Below are 19,848 nucleotides of genomic sequence, written 5' to 3'. Positions count from 1 at the left end.
GATGAAATAAAGAGTATTCATTAAATGTGCAGACACCAAGCTGGAATGGCTCAAAGTGATCTTGATAGAGGGGCAAAATGGTCTGAAAAAATGGGATGCTCTTTACCAGGAAAACGGACATCGATATATACAGTGAGAAATACTGAACTGCATACATACAAGGAGAACAGCTGTTCAGGCAACAACTGCAGAACAGGATCTGAAGTTTATAACACTTCAGAAAGTGAAGACTTAATGTCATGCTTATGCAAAAACACAGATTAATAAACTACAGCAAAAATTGCACAGGAACACATTGACAGAATCAAAATCGAAAGGCACAAAACAAATCTCTCACCCTACTCACGATGACGATGGCCTCAAGCTGTAGCAGTGGGCCATGATCTGGGTCTGCATTTCAAAACAGTGGTAGAAAAAGGCCACAGACGCGTAACCAAATCTAATGAGAGACCTCAGAAATAAGACTATTAAAGAAAGCCTAAAAGAACTGAGGTTTAGTCCAATGGAAGGAAAACTGAGGAGAGACAAGATTTTAAACATGCCTTAAATACATAGTCCTCTGCATATGACTTTTGAGACCACAGTTAATAGGGTAAGAAAAAATGAGCTTAAGTTGCAGTAAGAAAGATTCAGACCAGATGTAACGAAAACTTCAACAGCAAGCAAAAGAAAACATTTCAGAAGAGTGCTTACAGAGGTTCTGATTGCCTAACAGTAATGAAATAGTTATAAGAAAATATCATATGAGATGTGTTGATAAAGACATAGGACAGCTCACTTCTATTTTGGGACAGCGGAAGCACCAGATCACCTCTAGGTGGTTCTCTCCCAGTTCTTTGAGCCTATGATTTTACGTAACCACGACTAAGGTCAAAGTGAGATGAACGAAGATAGAAGACAGCTCTGCGTAGACTGGCTAGATCTCACGGTAGCTCAAGATGCAAGTCCTTCTACCAGCATTTAACAAAATCTGAGATTTGAAGCCTTTTCACAGGTAGCAGCTATACACTGACATGCTTTGAAAGACCATTCTGTGTTGCTGAAAGATGTGAAATCCTGGTTAACGTCAACTGCTTGACATCTGGTAAATACCCATATTCAGAAATGTACACTGCTTTAATAGAATAAAACTGACAGCCATCTTTGAAGAATTAGCACTCATTTTGCTACAAGAGACCAACATTAATAAAGTCATAAATTATTTATAAATTATAATTATAGCTTATTTGAACAAACACATTTTAAGTATTGAAAACATTACACTCTTAAAAAACAAACAAACAAAAAAGCTAAAGAATGCCCCCATAACTAAATACTTCCCTCCCAGAGAAATTGGAGAAGTTTTATGTTTTTGATCACAGTAGTATCCAAATATCTTAAAACATCTGATGACTGTTGATTCTCCTCTGACCTCTAGCTGAAAGAGAGTTCAATATATTTCTTATATATTTTGTTTGAATGAAGAGTCTGCCTGCTACCAAGATTGCCCTATGGGATATAAACAAAGACTATCAACTTACATCTAGAGAGATGTTTTTCAAAAAATAAAAATTCCAAAGAAAAGTTATGTTTCTTCAGAATATTATCATAGAAACTCAAAGAGTAGTTCATTTCCCCTCCATTATTTTATTTGGCAATTACCTTTAGCTGGGAAAAGTTGTCTTCATTTCACATGGGGCCAAAATTAACACAGCTGTTTAAAAATTTTCACCTTGTGGTCACTGTCTGAAAAGGAAAATTTTAAAACCACCTGATGACTGTTGGAAGAACTTACAAAGTAGAAGTCTCAGTAAATTCCCTAATGGCATACTCATGCACAAAGAAAATGCCCCAACTGGTCCTCCTTGATAACTCTCCTAAGCATAGACAAGTTGAATACTTTAGGCAGAATAATCACTTCTGTCAAGGACTTCTACAGCATTAAAAACCAAAACAAAACATTTTCTGAAGTGAGAAAGGTAATACTTGGAACTTCACTTAAATTGTTTTTAATAAGTCTGTCCCAAAAATCACCAGATCAGGCTGTTTCCACAGAAAGGACAAAAAAAGAACAAGGAATGGATGAGGGAGACAAAAACAGGAAGGTTCATTTATGCTCAGGTCTTGCCCTCAAAGATGGATGTAGCCAAGGCATGATCCTGAGTTGAGGAGCACAGAAGCTCATCTGGAAGCTTCAGCTCAGATACAAGTACTGACCCCAAAGACAGTGGTCAATATGGCCAATAAAAAAAATGGTCAAAATAGTCAATAAAAGCTATATGCTTTCCCTAAGGAATTGTATCTAAGATTGTGTTGAAGATAGGATGAGTGTAGTATCCAGATTTCCATTGCCTGTGCTGGAAAAAGTAGGCAAGCAACTACTGAAATCGCCACTGCTGAAATGTTCATTATACAGAGCAAATTCTTTGCTTACAAAAGAATTATTATTTATATGTATATATATATATATATTTTAATTTTGCGGATTTGTAGCAGTACATTTAAGGGTTATCATGATTGAGGCCTATTGCACGTAGAAGTTTGCAGAATGTTATATGTGAGATTAGAATAGCTGCATGAACTCCATCCATGTCACATCGTCCCATCACAGTCCCAACCGTGATGCACTTTGAGCCCAGAAATGTCAAATGAAAAGTTCCTTAGTTCCTGGATGACACTGATTTATTTTAAAGATGGAATCTCCCTCACTAACTTACCTGTATTACCCAAACTGGCCCACAGGAAACCAGAAAAATTGCCCACCCTCAGGTTGGATATACAATTTGTACATTGGTGTAAAAGCAGACTGTACTGCAGTTATACCAGGGACGTATAATATTCCATTCTGCTTTGAATGTATTCTGCTAAAGACTCAAAATCCATTTAGCATGGCCGTGAACTGTAAAAATGTCACTCTGAAGTGAGGAACACCACCTTTGGCTGTTCTGACCTTGCTTAATGTTTGATGAACATGGAAAGTGCTGACACTGCTTTAACTCTGCAAAGATGTCAAATGTGAATATATTCTAAAACAACAAAAAACATTAGAAATATATGGAGACCAGAAGTGTACTCATTCTTGGTGGTAGCAATTACATAGGTTAATTTGTTGCCAGCAGAGATGCAAAATGAGATTTGGTTAGGAATTCAGAGGGCTGGACCCTTCATTCCCTTTACATAAGCAACAAAGAGGCTTTGAAATGTTTGAAACCGTTTTGTTCTTCTGTGCAAAAGGAAAGCACCCTATGGATGCCTATTAAGTAAAGTCTTTCCACATCTTGGCAAGTATGTGATTTCAAGAAAAATATTTGCAAATGGATAACCCAATTCAAGTAGAAGTCAAAAGACCACCTTTGAAAGAAACTTTGATGTGGCTATAAAAAGATTATATTTAGGAAGGATAGAATAATGTGTTTCTGTCATCAAAAGTTTGTAGCTGCCCATAATTCTTTGCTGATGTTAATGTAAAAAGCAACGCTGGTAAGCAGAAAAGGGAATGCCCACGAGACCTTCTAGGATTAAGGAAGAATCCCTCAAAAGAACTGTTTCTGTTGTTGGATAAGCTCAAAACAGGCTATTTAGCAATCTCACTGCCAAAGGACAGTGATATTAGAGTATCTGTGAGCATGAAAGCAAGTGACAGAAATAGTCGCTATGTGAACCTTTGGTCATTTGGACCAAATCATCACTTCTGAGATCATTTGGAAGCCTGAAATCTTATTAACACAGAAATGTTGAAATATCTTTTTCAAGGCAGAGCTACACGGCAGATGTCAAAGTCAGAACTACACACCTGGCAAAAGGAAGAAGATGATGGTGAGCTTAGAAGCTGTGAAGATGCTGGCAACTCAAGTTTTCTGAAAGCTGGCCAGTAACTTTCCAAATGAGATCAACAGCTCAACATCCAGATTGTTGGGAGAATGCTATGAAGACCAAGGTATAATGATATTTGATTGTCACTGAAAGCATGTGACCAGAAAGAACAGTAAGAAGATTGTACTGATTGGATTCAGAACCACATATTAATACTCCATCTGTCAGAGTGGCAGTACATATACAATCTCATCTCACTTTAACTTCTGCATACTTCTGGGAATTAGAAGGGTTATACAGGAGCTTTGAGCCTCAGAAATGGAAGCTTATCACTACTTACCCTTGGGATCTTTCTGCACAGGAACTGAAACATTGACACACACCTAGGTGGGATTACCCCCCTTTGAAAGCTCAATAAGAAGCACTTACGTTACCTTCTAATGTGTACTGTAAGGCTCCAAACCCCTCATCTATAAACTAGTTAATGTAAACAAAACAATTCTATTCTGTACAGTAATGAAAGTGCTATATAAATACAAATGGAGCATTACAGGGTTTTATCTGCCTGGTTATGAAATAAAAAAAAAACATCAATATCCTGGGTAGTGGTTTGTAACATGACCTACGTGCAACACCACAAAAACTGAGGAACCCCATATTAGTGGTCCCTGCACACAACACAAATTCTTTATTCAGACATCGTGCAGATATCACTGAAACAATTGCATCAACTTCACCTTTGCAATGCTTGTGACAGCTCCAGGCAGTGGAAGCAAGCCCTAGCATAATCCAAAAAAACCTTGAGGTTAAAAGTTAAAAACAGACATTTGATTTCTGGTAGCAACCATATATATGGTTTCCCTTCTTTCTTCCCCTTGTAGTAAGAAGTTCAATATACTCTCAAGGTAGATAACACTGGGGACAAAAATGCATTGGATTGAGTCCAGTAGATGAAATGGATTTGCTTGATACAACACAAAGTGATAAGATTTCTTACAAGAGTCGTCCGAGCAGGGGACTCTAAGAATGGTATTGCTGCAGTTACTAACAGTTAACGGCTCAAATAACCAGAAGGAAAACAATTTCAATTCACTACTTACAAACTCAGCAGAGCTCAAAAAATAAATGATCCAAGGTGACATAACTGACTTAAAGTTTAGGGGTTTTCTTCACTTCAGCTTCTGATTCTACTGTAATTTGAGTCAACTCCATAAAATGCTTGTTCATCTAACCCTGGAGTCCCAGGATAAACCACAACTTGTGTCATGGAAAAAGTAATTGTTGAAGGTCTAGAATAGCACTTGCCGTATTAGTAAATGGAAATTCTATCTGCCAAAGAAATGGCATTAAAACAAGACCCCCGGTCTGCAGTCTAGAGACAGAGGTGATCCACTACAGACCGCACAATTCATGATAAGTTTGTCCAATATATGCACCAAAGAAATGTACACAGAAATTCAACATCCAGGACTGCCAGTGTAGCATCTTTCATTAAACTCACTCTACAAAAACAAGTTAATAAAAACAGAAGTCTCTCAAGAGAAAAAACAGGCTCAGCCAAGCGACTCAAAGCAAGGGCCAGAGGGGGAAAGAATGGTGGGACTCTACCCAAGCCCTGCCAAGATGCCAGAATAAAGGGCTGTTTCCTGCTAAAACAGTCTACATTTGCCAGACTTTATTGTTAGAACTCCATTATGAAAATGAATAGGGCCAGTTCACGCCTCAAAGATGCTTCATTTCTGTCTACAATGGGGGGCTCTCTCTTGTGTAGCTACAACAGTGGCCAAAATTTGCTACAGACGAAGCCCTAAGTAATGCAGATTAGGGGAAGTCTCTCTCCAAGTGGAAATTCTAATAAATCTGTGTGGAAATTTGAGTGCTCCCAAACCCAGTGAAGACTCGAGAAATATATATTCTCACTGCATACTAACTTCCTTTCACCTTTGAAAATGGCACACAAGATAATGGTTTCATTCTGGCATGGAGAGTACCTTCATTACTATCTAAAAGATATGGCAGTTTTCCTAAATGCAAATTATTTAGTGATTAAAAATAAAAAAAAGGACTGATTAGGAAAGAATTCATTAATTTCCAAACTGGATAAAATATGCTAAAGTTTTAATCCAGAAGCTGGAACATGTTGCTAAATCCAATTGATTTCTGGGGCAGTTGGTTACTGAACCATGAGCACCTATGCCCATCAGCAATAGCCAAAAAGCTAACATTTAAGAAAATGAGAAATCAAAATAAATAAATAAATTCAGTATCAATTTCTGTGCATGAATCCACGTAGAAGCCACTCAAATTTGGAAGGTACTTCTCATGTCTCTTAGATCTTTCCTAAAGGTCCTGTAGATTACAACATACTGAACATACTGGGCACCAGGACATGGCACGGGTTTTTGCTATCAAATAGGCATTTGTATTTCCACCTTTTTTCTCAGTCAAGAGCACTTTGCTGCCTCCAACCTTCATTCTCCTTAGAAGAAAGAGATGCTACACGAGGGACTACCACAATCATAAATCCAAGGCAGGCACTTAAACTCTTTGCTCATCCATCAATCTCAGTACACGAGTGCCTGGATGGTCGTTCTGAAGTTGACCTGCTGCAGTAACCTGTGTACAACCACAGCTTGTTACATGCATCTGGGGACTAATTTCATTAATGATTAACAAAGTGATCCCTATGTAACAGCAACAAATTCAAGATGGGAACATGGTCTCCTTTAAAGAGTTTGCATTTCATTTATAACAAAGCTGAATGATATTAAGCATCAAGCTCTAGCTTCCACTATAGTTTTAACTCCAGTCTTTGATATTTGTAAGGATTAGGACCTGGTGCTTTCAGTTACCACCTTTCTCCCTAACTCATACAGTAACTATAGCTAAAAATATTCAAGATTAAATTTGCAATTTGGGAAAATGCATTTTAGCGGTTCTCTCTAAAACACCCCTTCAGTTTTTATCTTTGATGCCTTTTTCACAGCAATCTTCATTAAAAAAAATATGAAACATGACCAATCGTTAACATAACCAGCACAGTAACAATGGAGCGATCAGGTGGCCTGAATACAGAAAGAACAATAGTTCATCAAAAAATGAATCATATTTCATCAATGCCAACCAGTTTGAAGATCTTTTAAAGTACTAAGAATGCTGGCGTTCACAGAGGCCTAACAAAGTATCAGGAGACCAAAGAAGGACAAATGTCATTCCTGTCTCCAAAAATACAAGCAATGATAAAAGAGGCAGCCTGGAAGGTAGTCTGCTTAGCATAAATTCTCAGTGAACAAAACCCATTTTTTGTAATTCCCTGGAACATAACTAGAGGGAAAAAAACAATAGCAAACGCAGACTTCTTAAGAGCAAAGCATGCCCGACTAAAAAGTCTAACCTTGGCCTCTGGAAGCTGCCACAGCAGAGGAAGAAACAGCAAATGCACCTTGATTTTAGCACCATCTTTGGTCACAAACTGTGACCAAAAAGCAAGCCAGGGAAATGGATTTATCCTGTGGCATTTTTTTGGCTATTAACTCATGTAAAGGTACAGGTACACTCCTAACTGAACTGCTGAGTTTACCAACACATTGGCTAAGATTCCTTGGATTTGAAGGTCTTGTTTTTGCGATGGTCCTGACTAAACATTCACCAGGGATGTTTTCTGTGCAGCACTCTAAAAGAGGCAGGAGCAGCACCCTTGGGACTGCTGGACTCAAATCAATCTTTTCTCTGTATGACCTGAACAGTGCCTGACAGACTCACTGTCCTGAGTTTCATTATAGCTAATCCAAATTTGAGTGCAAGGAAAAAATAAAAAGAGCTGAATTCTAATACCAAAGATGAAAGTGTTTTGTATTAAAATAAGACATCCCTTGTGGCTATAAGATGTAGTTCTGTATCACTGAGAGCTAAAAGAAAATCCACTTTCCAGCCAAGCAGAATGCTGCTAAAGTTGGTAAGAGATGGAGGTTGTAGGATATCAAAGCACACAGATTACCAGAGACAATACCACCTCTGCAATAGATCATATGTGAAGGCCAGGGAAGGTTTACGCATAGAAGAAGGAATGTCAGGGTAGGAGAAAAAGAAGCAAAATGAAAAGTTCATATTTTCTTTAAAAGATGCTCTCAGAAAGAAAAACCACAGAGGTATTACAGTATTCTTATAATAAGTGATAACTGCCTGGCTATTAGAACAGAAAAAATGGTGCTAAAGGCTCCTGATATCTTCCAGAAGGCCAATAACACGTAAAAGTAGGCTTTTAGGCTAAAGGATGAAATTCTTCAATGTGAGGGTGGCAAGGCACTGGAACAGGTTGCCCAGAGAAGCTGTGGATACCCCCTCCCTGAAAGTATTCAAGGCCAGGCTGGATGGGACTTTGAGCAACCTGGTCTAGTGGGAAGTGTCCCTGCCTATGGCAGGGGAGTTGTAATTAGGCAATCTTTAAGGTCTCTTCCAACCCAAACAATTCTATGATTGTATGGATTCTATATGCTATATACATGCTATATATGCTATAAACATGCTATATAGCAACAGTGATGTAGATCTGAACAAAGCAGAGTCTGAAGGGGCCACATACAATGCTGTCTAGACTTCTCTTTTGACCAAATCATAAGTCCATTTTGAGGTGTAAAGGAGAAAAGAAATATCCTGTCCTAGAGCTTAAGTTCACACAGGTACAAAAATGCTTGGCAGTTAGTCACAGACATTGGTAGTACTGCTGACAGGTAAGATTTTCTTCCCCAGTCACCTAACTACATACAGTTCGTAAGTTCACCTCATTCACATACTCAGATTTTTTCATCAGTAGCTGCTGTGGTTAAGAATGTCCTGTTGTGGTTAAGAATGCCCTTTGCTGACAGGACTAAAACTCCGCTAATTCATATTTTATCAAGTCAGACACCAACACCAAATGACTTACCTTACATTGTATTTTCCTACTGATACTTTAGGCTATAGTTGGATTTCTCATAATATTATGAGTAATTCCCTGTTGTACCTGCAAGTTGCCGTCTTTAAGACTCTCTGATCAAAGAAAAAAACTTGATGAAATGATTTCCCATAACCCTGGCTTACAGACCACTGATGAACAGCAAGTCAAGGATGAAAATAAGGTCTTAAAAGTCAAGATCCACAGAATATAATTAAACTCTCCAACAAAATGTTACTTTCTTCTTAACCATGTATATTGTGTTTACATATTCCAGTTGTGTAGTAAAACTACTTACAACACCAGGAACTTTTACACAGCAGGATAAATCCAGCCTAATGATGAACCGTTTACTCCAGTGAAACACAGCTGAAATCACAGAAATTGCATCTTTTAATAACTATGACTACATTATCAAATGCTTAAAATATCAAGTCTTTTAGGGTCCAAAAAGTACATATGACTGAAGCTTGAAGACAAACACATTTCCAGCTTGAAATTTGAATCTTCTGCATTAGCACACAGCAAATAAATGATCGACCCATTCCAAGCTGTCTGCCGTAATAACTGAACTACACCAAAGTGCAGTCTGGCAATAGGAACAGCATAAATTAGGAAGCTGGTTTTTTTTTCTTCAGATTAGAGTGCAATTCTTTGTAGATAGCCATAAGAGGGCACTTAAAGTGAAAGTGACAAAAGCCCACAACATATTGGACTTGCAAATTTGAAAACAAAACAAAAAAAAACAATTCAAATTACCACTATTGTCTGTGGGAGTACAGTAAGAAGTAGTAAGAAGTTACATAATACTAACTTTGAGCTTCTTGGTTTTTAAATTAAAAACATGTATAGAATAATAGGAAGGAATTACATTCTCACATACTTAGCACATCTAAAGGACAACGGGTAAGAGTAAAGACGTGACAAAGCACCTGATGAGTAATCTTGACCTAATGGGCAACTTTAACCTGGCAAATAAGTTCAAGTCAGAGAGAATATTAAGATGTAACAAAGACAAGTCTACTCAGAGTAGATTTGTCTGCTATGCAGAATAGAACAACAACCTTTTGAAGAGGCATGAAGGCAGGGGAAATTACCTGTTAGGATACTGATTGGAACCCAAAGAGCTACAGTGCGTAGCTGAAAAGACAGGCACGTACAAACCTTTTTACTACTTTTGATAAATTTTGCAGTTCTTGTTCTAAAAATGTAAAGCTGTTTGTCACATCTTTGTGAGATCTGCATGTTTCCATTCCTAAAGGAATGGAAATACCTAACAAGCTTATTGAGTATGACGTGTCAAGACTCTTCAGGTCTTCCATATGGTTAAAATTCAGAGTAGCCTTATACACAAAATTAATTCCAAAACAAACAAAGAAAACTAAAATATAAGTGGACACCTTACCTCTGCCCCATAGTAGGAAGTGTACAGAATTACTAAGTGAAGTATCACTTATGAAAGTTTTCTATGGGATAACAGATTCTTCCTCTTTCCCTCCCACTCCCCCTCCTCAACAGAGTGCTCCTTTCAAAACTTGGCAGAATCAGGGTCATTTGCATGCTATGAACTGTGTTGACAAGAAACTGAGATGTGCCCTCATTTCTTAAATTGAACCTTAAAAATCCTAGTTCTGAAATAATCCAAACATCCCTGCAACTTGAAACTTACCAAAACAAAAGGTAAAATTTTTTGTTTGTTTGTTTGTTTTGTATATTAGTGTATTTTTTTGGCCTGAAATTTTCACAACAACTTTGTGATTGAGGGGAATACAGTTGCTGCAAGGTCACAGCCAGCAGGATCAGTGAGAAATTGGAAGTGGTATTTGACCTTTCACTTCTCCCCCTGGGCTCCCTGAGATGCAGGTTGTCTGCGCTGGCAGCCATGAACTGCTAACTGATGAACTGCTCCACTATAGAAACATAGAATATCAACCCAGATTTAGATGATATATAAACGTGACTATGATTTTCATGAAAAAGCCAACTGCCTCGCTATGAAAACAATGATTTATTATGATTTATTATGATAGATTCATGGCATTACAGAACGGGTTGGGTGGGAAGGGACCTTAAAGCCCATCCAGTTCCAACCCCTCTGCCATGTGCAGGGACACCTCCCACCAGCCCAGGCTGCCCAAAGCCCCATCCAGCCTGGCCTTGGGCACCTCCAGGGCTGGGGCACCCCCAGCTCCGTGCAGCCTGTGGGCAGCCCCACGCTCACACACGATTATTTGCCTTCTGCAGGGGGAACTCAAAGCCCCCCCCCGGAACCCAGTGCTCGGGGCGAGCAGTGCCGGCCGGAGCTGCCCGGGGGAGCACCCACCGTCTCGCCCCGCCCCTGCGCATGCGCAAAGCCGGCCGCGGCCGCTGCGGGTGGGTACGGGCAGCCTGGCAATTGGGCAGGCCCGAGCCCGAGAGGCCGCGCAGGGCCCCGCGCCCGTCCCGGTGCCGTTACCTGGGCGAGGGTCCCGCGGCGCGCGGCCCGGATCAGCCCCCCCGGTGTCGCCATGGCTGAGGCGGGGGTGGGGGTGGGGGGGGAACGGGGAGGGGGAGGAGGGAACAAGGGCACAAGCCCGGAAGTGCCGGCGCATGCGCACAGCGCCCCACAGAGGCGCTTCGGGGTGTGGGCAGTGCTCGGGCGGTCACGTGGTGGCCGGGCACCGCCCACCGGGGGTGGGGGGAGGCAGTAGCCATGGCAACGGCTGGGCTAGGGGCGGTTAACGGGCCGCTGAGGTGGGGTTATGGCCGGCCCGGGAACCTGTGTGCAAATGCAGTGACACCACTGAGCACACAGGTGGTTATTCCCAGCAGCCAGCTCGGTGCTGGGCAAGATGAGCCCAAACCCTACCACAGACAACGTTTCCCACTGTTTTACAGTCCCTAACTCCAAAATCCTGAAGTATTCTCAATAGTTAAAAGCACCATATGTTTATATAACCGTTTCCACTTGGATGCACTGGTTAATAATAACAACAAATGACAATTTTTTACAGTTTACAGTACTCACAACATTGGACCCTAGCCTCTATTTAGCTCCCCAGACTCTAAAACCGTAAAAAATTGCAAGGTTAGTGAGAAATCTGAGCCCCAAAACCATACATGTAATTTTCTTTTCATCGTTTGTATCATCGCTATGAATGTTGGTCATAATTCAAGCTGAAAACTTCCCCTGTACAATGTCTGTCTTCCTCAGACATTTTGTTTAGCTTTTGGTTTCAGCAAAAATGTCAGCCTGATTTTGAGAAAATCACATGAAACTGCTTGAATTGTAGGAGACATCAGAGAAGAAGCTGAAAAATAGAAAAGACCAGATGATACTTTTTTGAGATTTTCCTGTCCTAAGGCCAAAACAAGCAAAAAAAATATTAGACAAGCTTGTGGCTGCACCACTGAAGTGAGACTGAAGACATGCTTTGAGTGAAGCGTTGGGGAACAATCCAGGCAGTGGGAGGGATGTATGGATGCCTTAGCCTCTGTCTCCTGACCAGAACTTCTTTCCATTGGAGAGAAATTAAACAAGTAGGGCTGTCTCAAAATAACAAGGTGAAGAGAGGGGTGCTAAAGAGAGAAGCGGAATATAAACCTAGCTTTAAAAGATATAAAGAAGGTTGAGATGACATGACAAGGAAATGTAGGCCATTCCTCACTTGTGAAGAGTTTAAAAACAAGCCCTTTTCCAGTATGGAATTACCAAGGAGAAAGCTTTGCAGCAAATACTAAATATGAATATTATGATGTTATTATAAACCATTACGTCAGACCTTGATTTCAGGCAAAATGATGAAGCAAAAAGCTATGTGTGTTTCAGTGATTGCAAACTTAAGAATGAAGGTATTGATGTTATGTCAAAAGCATTAGTGTTCATTTTCAATGTTATTAGAATTTGAATTAGTAAGTGTAACAGTACAAAAGCAATACTTCTTAGAATTTTTAATTATTTTTGACATAGTACCACAGAGGATTCTAATTAAACTTATCAGAGAAACACACATTAAATGGGACTAAAGGCTGATTACCGGACAACTCTCAAAAAGTACTTTTCAAATTTGAATTTAGAGACTTTCTAGTAGACTTCTACAGTAACCCATGATTTGCCCTACTTAGTACTGTTACCAGTGATCTGGAATATAGATGGTGAATACTTGATACCTGAAATATGCTCTTGACAAAAATACTGACAGACTTGTAAATAGCACCAAAAACATAGCTATCACTTAGTTTATTCTGATAACCAGAGTGTATTAAAACAAAACATGTTTTAAAATCAAAATGAAACTGGAGTAAAAGCCTGAATTCACGTTGTTTTTTTCCTTTCAACCAGAAGAGTCTGAATTATTACTTTGAAGTCTTTGTTGAACCCTAACTCAAGCTGAACAAAATGAAAAATTGCCACTTACTTGTTTACAAAAGCACTTTAACAAAAGAAGAGACCACTACTACAGCAGAAATCTAGCAGGCACAGAAGAAGCAGCACGGGATATTCTTGCTGCAGATAGAGAGGGAGAGAGATGTGAATGTATGAGAAGGGTGAGAAGAAAAAGAGGTTGGCTTAAAAATCCCAGAGAAAGACGAGAGACAGCTTGCATCTTGAGAGAAGGTCAACTTAGGGGAGGAGAAAGAGGAGATCATATTTATTGCCCTCTGAAATCTCCCACTGCAGCCAAAACTCTTCCAACCTTTCTCATTGATGATTCCTAGACACTTTTCCCTGCTAATATTACTCCAATACATATTGTGAATCCACCCAAGGCTGTTTAGATGTGAAGAATCTGTTACGGAGCCCAGATTAGGAAAATATCAGTAGCAGGTGCACATGAACCAGATCTCAGTCAAGATATAACTATGTCTGCTCTCTGTTTTTAATATCTCCAACTTGACTTAAAAACAAAAGTTTAAGACCATATATTTCAGGCTAGTGAGTGTCTCCTGGGACACAGCAGTTTTGTGAAAGATCTGGAGTTTGTGTTTGACAAACAACTCTATTTCTAGTGCAATCCTCTTGCTGAAATGTTGAAAAGTGATTTTTTAGTACCGGAGTACCCATCAATAAATCTAAGTCCACTTTGTGTGTCCACGTTTAGAAAAAAATACTGAAAAATCAAGGAAAAACCTGCAGACAGTAGACATAAAATGATTCAGGAGAAGACTTAGACATATGCTCAAATAAGTGCATAGTGAAAATGTATGATAGTGCTAGAAGCAGAACACAAACTGTTGTTTTTTTTTTCTTTTCTTTTTTTTTGGGGGGGGGCAGGAGGACTTCCATAGCTGAGCTATAGTCCACAAAACTTACGTTTGCATAAAGCCTTTTAAGAGGCACTGCTTTGCATAGGATCGAGCCTTGGTTGTTCTACAATGTCAGTGGGGTCCAGGGAATATTAGGGAAGTATAATAGTCCCTCTTGGGATTTTGTCCACAGCCTCCTTGTCTTATTTAAAGTAAAAATTAGAAATTGTTTGGTGACTGTGGCAACAGACTGTAAAAAGGACAAATGGTTAAAGAAAATGCATAAATTTTGAAAACATGGCTTTATTCCTTGCCACTTGTCCTAGAGTTCTTGTGTGATGCTAGGCAAATCATTGTTCGCTATAGTATTGCTCAGGTACTGTCTAAAATGTAGCCCCTTTGTGCCATTCATTGCTTAAGCATACAAAAGGAGGTAGCCCATGCTCCAGATAGTTCATAGGCTAAACAGGCAAAGTGGACACAGATTAGAGAGTGTATGACACACTGTTTGATGAGGTTGCAGAGATTGTCATGTGCAATAATGTGCGTTGCATGTGCCTAGCATTCTTTTTTAAATGAAGGATGACGTTACAAAGATAGTGTGTGAACAAAAAAGCAAGGACAGGACATTTTGGCAAACTAGATGACGCAGAGGAAGGAGGCCAGATAGGGTGGAATCTGAAGAATACCGTCAGAAACAAAGTTGGAACAGGCACAGGAAGGAGTCCAGTCCAACCCTTTACATTTCCGAACAGAAAAAAAAACTTCATTTCAGACACGTAAGTTGGCATAGTTTAAAAGCACATCTTTGACATTTTGGAGAGCCTCAATGTTAGCAGCATGACTGGCTGAAGAGGGTAAATCCCACTCTTACCAGCTTCATTTTATATTTTACACGTGCTATGGAAGGATTTTTGACCATTTTTATACATTTGCCGGTTCAATGAAACTTTGGCAGGGCAGTCATTTGAATGTGCTGAAGATCTGGCAGAGAATGAAGAAGTGTATTATCTTTTGTGTGCTGAAACTGTTGGTAGTATCATAGATAACTATTTTCTGTGAATTTCATGGAAATACACTGTACTGGTAGCCACTTGGAAATAAAAACACCTAGAATCTTCTGAAATCTGTAAACCTTTTCTCCCTATAATATGTTGGGAAAAAGAAATCTTTCCTACATGTTCTTTTGTATTATCATCAGTTATGGTGGCTGTGTTTTTTACATTCATTTTGAATCTGTGTTTCCTGTCATGAGCAGATTAAAAACAGAAGAGAGCAGAGTGAAAGTTTTCTATTGCAAACATCTGTGTCTGAAAAAGGATTGTATTTCCATGTCCTGGAACATCAAGGGGAAAAGCTTGCCCTCCCCAGACACACACCTTTAGTTTGCAGCAATAAGGAGTTTATAGACAAGGTTGGTTTACTACAGTAAATAGAAAACCCAAATCTGCTGTGATTTCCAGTGGTTAATCCAGCCTGGATGTCTGAGGAGACCTTCAAACATTATTCCCAGCACAGATATATCTCATTCTTTATCAGATAAGAATAGATATCTATAGATAGAATATCTAAATGTGTAGCATATTTCTGGGTGCAATGTATCAGTGCTTTTGTGTTCTGTATCTGAAATAGTTTTATATGCAAATGTTGCTGTCTAGATAGTGTTCTTAGGGACTATTAATAGAAATGGAGAATGAATGCATTTATCCTCTAGAAATTAAATGCAATCCACAGGCAGAAAAAAAAAAAAAAAGGCTGCGTCAATGGAATTCACAAAGAAAAAAAGTAGTGCTGAGGTATCATCCACATATCTGTCTGCTTTAAAGAACACAGTTGGAAAAGGACAGAAAAGATGTTACAAGAACCCCTGATTCCTGCAGGAACTGAGTCCTGGAAAGAAGACAGTTCATTGGTTTAGATGGTGCTCCAAGGCCTCCCTATCTCAAACATAAATGCTGTCCTATTAAAACTGTTATATATTAATATGCATTCAGTGCAGATACCACCCAAACAATATTTTACTAGATTCATGAACTCCCTCACCCAATCGTACACAAAGGTCTGTTATGTTGTATGCAAAACTGAAACAAATCTGGGAAATAGTTTAATAAAATTATCTTCTGGATTGGTTATTCAGTCATAATCTTCTTGTGCCTTGAGGATGCTTGTAAGGAACAGCACGTCTCCTTTCCTGAAGTGATAACATCTCTTGAAGTACCAGACTATTGACTAGAGTTTTACTTTGAGCAACATTATTGGCAAGGATGGTCTTACCTTTCCTTGTCATTTCCCCAGCTGCCAAATGTCATCCAGGTATACCCAGCTGATGGTGATATTTTCATACATGTGAACATTTTAAAGACTCTTAAGACTACAACTGTTATTTCTATAATTAATAGAAAAAATGAAGCATAATTAAACAAACGTTTTAAACAAACATGGCAAATATAACAAATAACCAAACAGCTTTGGAAAATTTAGAAATAGGTAGGAATTCATACAGTCTGAACCTCTCCTTTGTAACTGCTTCTTCAGATTAATAAGAAAATCACCAAGCTGCTATTTGAACAGTACCAATTAGCATGACATATCTCTTGCTTTTTCTAGAGTATGCATTACAGTGTGAACACTTTTTGGTCTTAACATGTCTGTCCAAGATTCTCATAGGAGATACTACATAATTAAATTAATCCCTCAACATGCTTCTGTAATAAGAATCATAAAGATGTGAATGTGGGGTTCAAAGAGATCTGATTACCTAATTCACATTTAAATCATTGGTCATTTGTCACTGGACACTTTTGACAAGTAATAAATGTGAAACCTATCACATTTTTATAAATTGTTTCAGTTCTTAAAAAACGTGACATTTCCAATATGAATTGCTATAATTTCACTTTACAATTTTAGGTTATAGAATATTGTTGCCTTTTAAGCTAAAACACTTTTTATTTTCAGAAATTCTCTCCTACCATAATCAAAAAATATTTTTTTTCTTAAGCAAATGGCATAGACTGATTTTCAGAACTGTCATCATAAGATATGCTTCATATATTTTAAGTTAGGGTTGCATCTCTTGAATCTTTGGAGTTTTTCAATCTCTTCTCTTCATGGTAAGCATCAAAATATGCCATCATACTATTGCAATATTCAGTGTAATTTTTCTGCTTTCAATGATCAGTAGGAAAAAAAATAGAAGTGTTATTAAGAAAGTATGCAGAAGATGTACAGACTGATAGAACAATAAATAACGTGTATATATCAGAGATTACTGTTGCCTACTGTACTGAGAGCTCGTGTTCTTTTTGTCATTTTCAGTGCCAGTGATTTCCACAGTCCCTCAGCTTGTAGATGACTTAAATTTTTTTGTTTTCAGGTGTGTGACCTTCAAATTATTTCTGTTCAGACACATTGCTTGTATGGATTTCCTTTCCTACCAGACAACCCATCTGTGTGTGTCTGTTTTTCAGTACTGTTTATCCTTTCATCAAGCTGTGCATCATCTGCAAACTTTACTAGCCATGCTTTCATATTTTCTTCTATGGGACTAATAAAAATATTAATTGCTAAACTGAGATCAGAGGCTTAAAACCTGTTGAGTTAGTAGTGGTTTAATATCTGTTCAATGTACAGTTAAATATACACTTCACTGATTATTTAATGTTTATTTTAAAAATGAGACTGTCATAAAATACCAAAAGAAACACAGCATTACAATGCAGATATATGGTGATGTGAAATGTTTTTCTAGACACCAAAAAGACTGAAGTATACATAAAAGGCAGAGTTTTTACAACTCTTTTGAAAAAAATCATACCACTGTGTTAAGGCAATTTACCTAACACCCCCAGATAAAGATTTCCAACATTATTTTTTGTTTTATTTTATTTTACCGTTTACATAGATATTCATGGCTATGCTTAGACTATTGTGCACCCATCTGTGAACATAGAACACCTATGGTTTATGGGATACTTCCACCAGAATTGCAGCTGCTTTGTTTCACCAGAGCAATGAAGAAAATGATGAGATAGGTAGACTCTAGCACCCTTTACTTTCTGCTCTTCTAGCCTCTTGTTGATAGTGGCAGTGGCTGTTCAGCTCCTCACAGCCTTTCCCTGAGCGCTCTGCCTCAGCTATTCACCATTTCTGCATCCCACAGCAAAAGTGACACTGTTCCTTCTACTCTGAGCAGCAAAATAGGATTTTGCCCACATTGCTGGCAAACCTGGAGTTATCCCTCAGCCTGTGCCCACTTTCCTCTCCATTGCTCCTCCAAGGACGGTGCGCCTGGCCTCCCTTTTCAGTGCAGAAAACTGGCATGCTGTCTCCCACCTCCCTCTCAGCTTCTCCATAGAGAGGGTCTAGCATAATAGGTTCTTTCCTCACTGATGCTTATTATGAATGTCCATACTTACTGTTGCTTTTTCTTGTTGTTGTTGTTGTTTTCCCCATGCAGGATTGTTCCCTTTTAGACTGGCCACCATCATCCATTGTTCTCCATGAAACAGAAACTGCCGTTGCCCTTGGGGGAGATGGCGACTGGCTATACTGTGAGGCTTCATAAAACACAGACCCCGTTGGGAACAATGGAGAAGAGCCTCCTCAGCGTGGCTACCAGCTGAGGCCTGCCACAGCTCACTGCTGGTCCACAGCAGTGGGGAGTGGCAACCACGTTGAAGGAGGCCATGGGCCACCAAGCAGCCTCCAGGCCCTGCTTGGGGGGGGGGGGAAATGGATTACATGCAACAGGAGAAAAAAAAGCAAACAAACCAATAAAAACAAACAAATGAGCAAAAAACAACCCACAATTTAATAACAAAACTGAGTGAAATGAAGTCTTCATGCAAGGTTTCAACAAGGTCCACTTATGTGGGAGCTAGCAAGGGTTTTAGCCTGATTTGTAGGGGAGGTTGAGTACTGCTCTCTCCTGTTGATGATCTGACTCCCCCTTAACTACTGAGAGAAAGAGATTCTTATTTGACAATTTGAATAGTAAGCAATTTTTGTCAGAGAGTAATAAGCATTTCATCTGTGAAGATGTATTTCCCCACCTTCGCTTTTCACTGGTATACTCCTGGGTCGCTAGAGCATATTCTGTTACCAAGATAGGAGGCAAAGGTCTAATAATGGGTGGTCTGTTTTTTAAATGCCTGATTTTTTAATTAATTTTCATCTCTAAGCAAATGAATATATTCAACTAAGTCTTTGAAATAGCCAGATTTCTTTTAATCACCCCATACACATTTGCTGTTACAGAGAGTACACTGTGTTTTTCCCAGAGCAGTGAAACATACTTGAGTTGGAAAATTTTGCCCTCACTCTAGAGTCTTTACTTGCCTTGAAAACACGATTACAGTGATAGAAAATATTTTTATAGATAATTAAATTTGAGGTTATGCTTCATCAATAATTAAACATAAGCCATACTGTAGGAATGTTGTGATTATTTTAGAAAACAAGCATTGTGATTCATGGAAATATCCAAGATGCTATTTAATAGAAATTCAAGCTTTTTAGGTCATTAAAATCACAATTAGTATACTTGACCATGTCAAAATATAATCTATTAAAATCCCACTTACACAAGCATCCAAGTCTTTACTTTCATATTTATAATTATATATTTATAATTAATATGAAAATACTTTCATATTTATAATTTTATAGGATGAATAGTCATCTGCTTCTGTTATTCCTCATAGAAAAACAATTTCCTCTTGAGCAGAAGTCTCAGCCCTGCCATAGAGTGACTATCAAAACGTTTATAATTATGTCTGTGGCCATTTCTGTGTCTTTGTATTTAAACTGATAAAGCTGATCTTTAAAGATTCAGTATATATTCTTTCATTCTCAGAGTAGGAACCATAATTATTTAAAACAAGTGATTCATCTAG

The 19,848-nt window shown here is 38.7% G+C and overlaps 1 protein-coding gene and 1 long non-coding RNA gene across 7 annotated transcripts in view; one reads left to right on the top strand and one right to left on the bottom strand.

The window, feature by feature from the left end:
* The window catches only part of WARS2 (tryptophanyl tRNA synthetase 2, mitochondrial), a 51,421-nt gene extending 40,090 nt beyond the window's left edge, over window positions 1-11,331 (bottom strand). For 3 of the 6 annotated variants that reach the window (XR_011812166.1, XM_072043660.1, XM_027449709.3), the window contains exons 1-2: window positions 11,181-11,331; window positions 9,024-9,094 (exon numbers count right to left, since the gene is read on the bottom strand). Coding sequence is in view for 4 of the 6 variants with exons in the window: in XM_072043660.1 (XP_071899761.1) it covers window positions 9,024-9,094; window positions 11,181-11,316 (207 nt within the window). In the remaining 2 variants the exon portion in view is untranslated. Of the gene's footprint in view, window positions 1-1,641; window positions 1,726-9,023; window positions 9,095-11,180 lie in introns of all 6 variants that reach the window. The other 3 variants (XM_038168533.2, XM_038168526.2, XM_038168553.2) reach the window with 3 other exon arrangements.
* Window positions 11,332-11,425: 94 nt separating this feature from the next.
* LOC140003457 (uncharacterized) lies at window positions 11,426-19,160 on the top strand. Its single transcript, XR_011812168.1, has 4 exons — window positions 11,426-15,365; window positions 17,328-17,406; window positions 17,856-17,985; window positions 18,411-19,160. It is a non-coding gene; the product is annotated as an uncharacterized lncRNA (long non-coding RNA).
* Window positions 19,161-19,848: the final 688 nt, after the last annotated feature.

This window comes from Anas platyrhynchos, chromosome 1, assembly GCF_047663525.1.
Source record: "Anas platyrhynchos isolate ZD024472 breed Pekin duck chromosome 1, IASCAAS_PekinDuck_T2T, whole genome shotgun sequence".
NCBI classification, from domain to species: domain Eukaryota; kingdom Metazoa; phylum Chordata; class Aves; order Anseriformes; family Anatidae; genus Anas; species Anas platyrhynchos.
The sequence above is the reverse complement of the archived record's forward strand: the minus strand, read 5'-3'. Positions and strand labels throughout refer to the sequence as shown.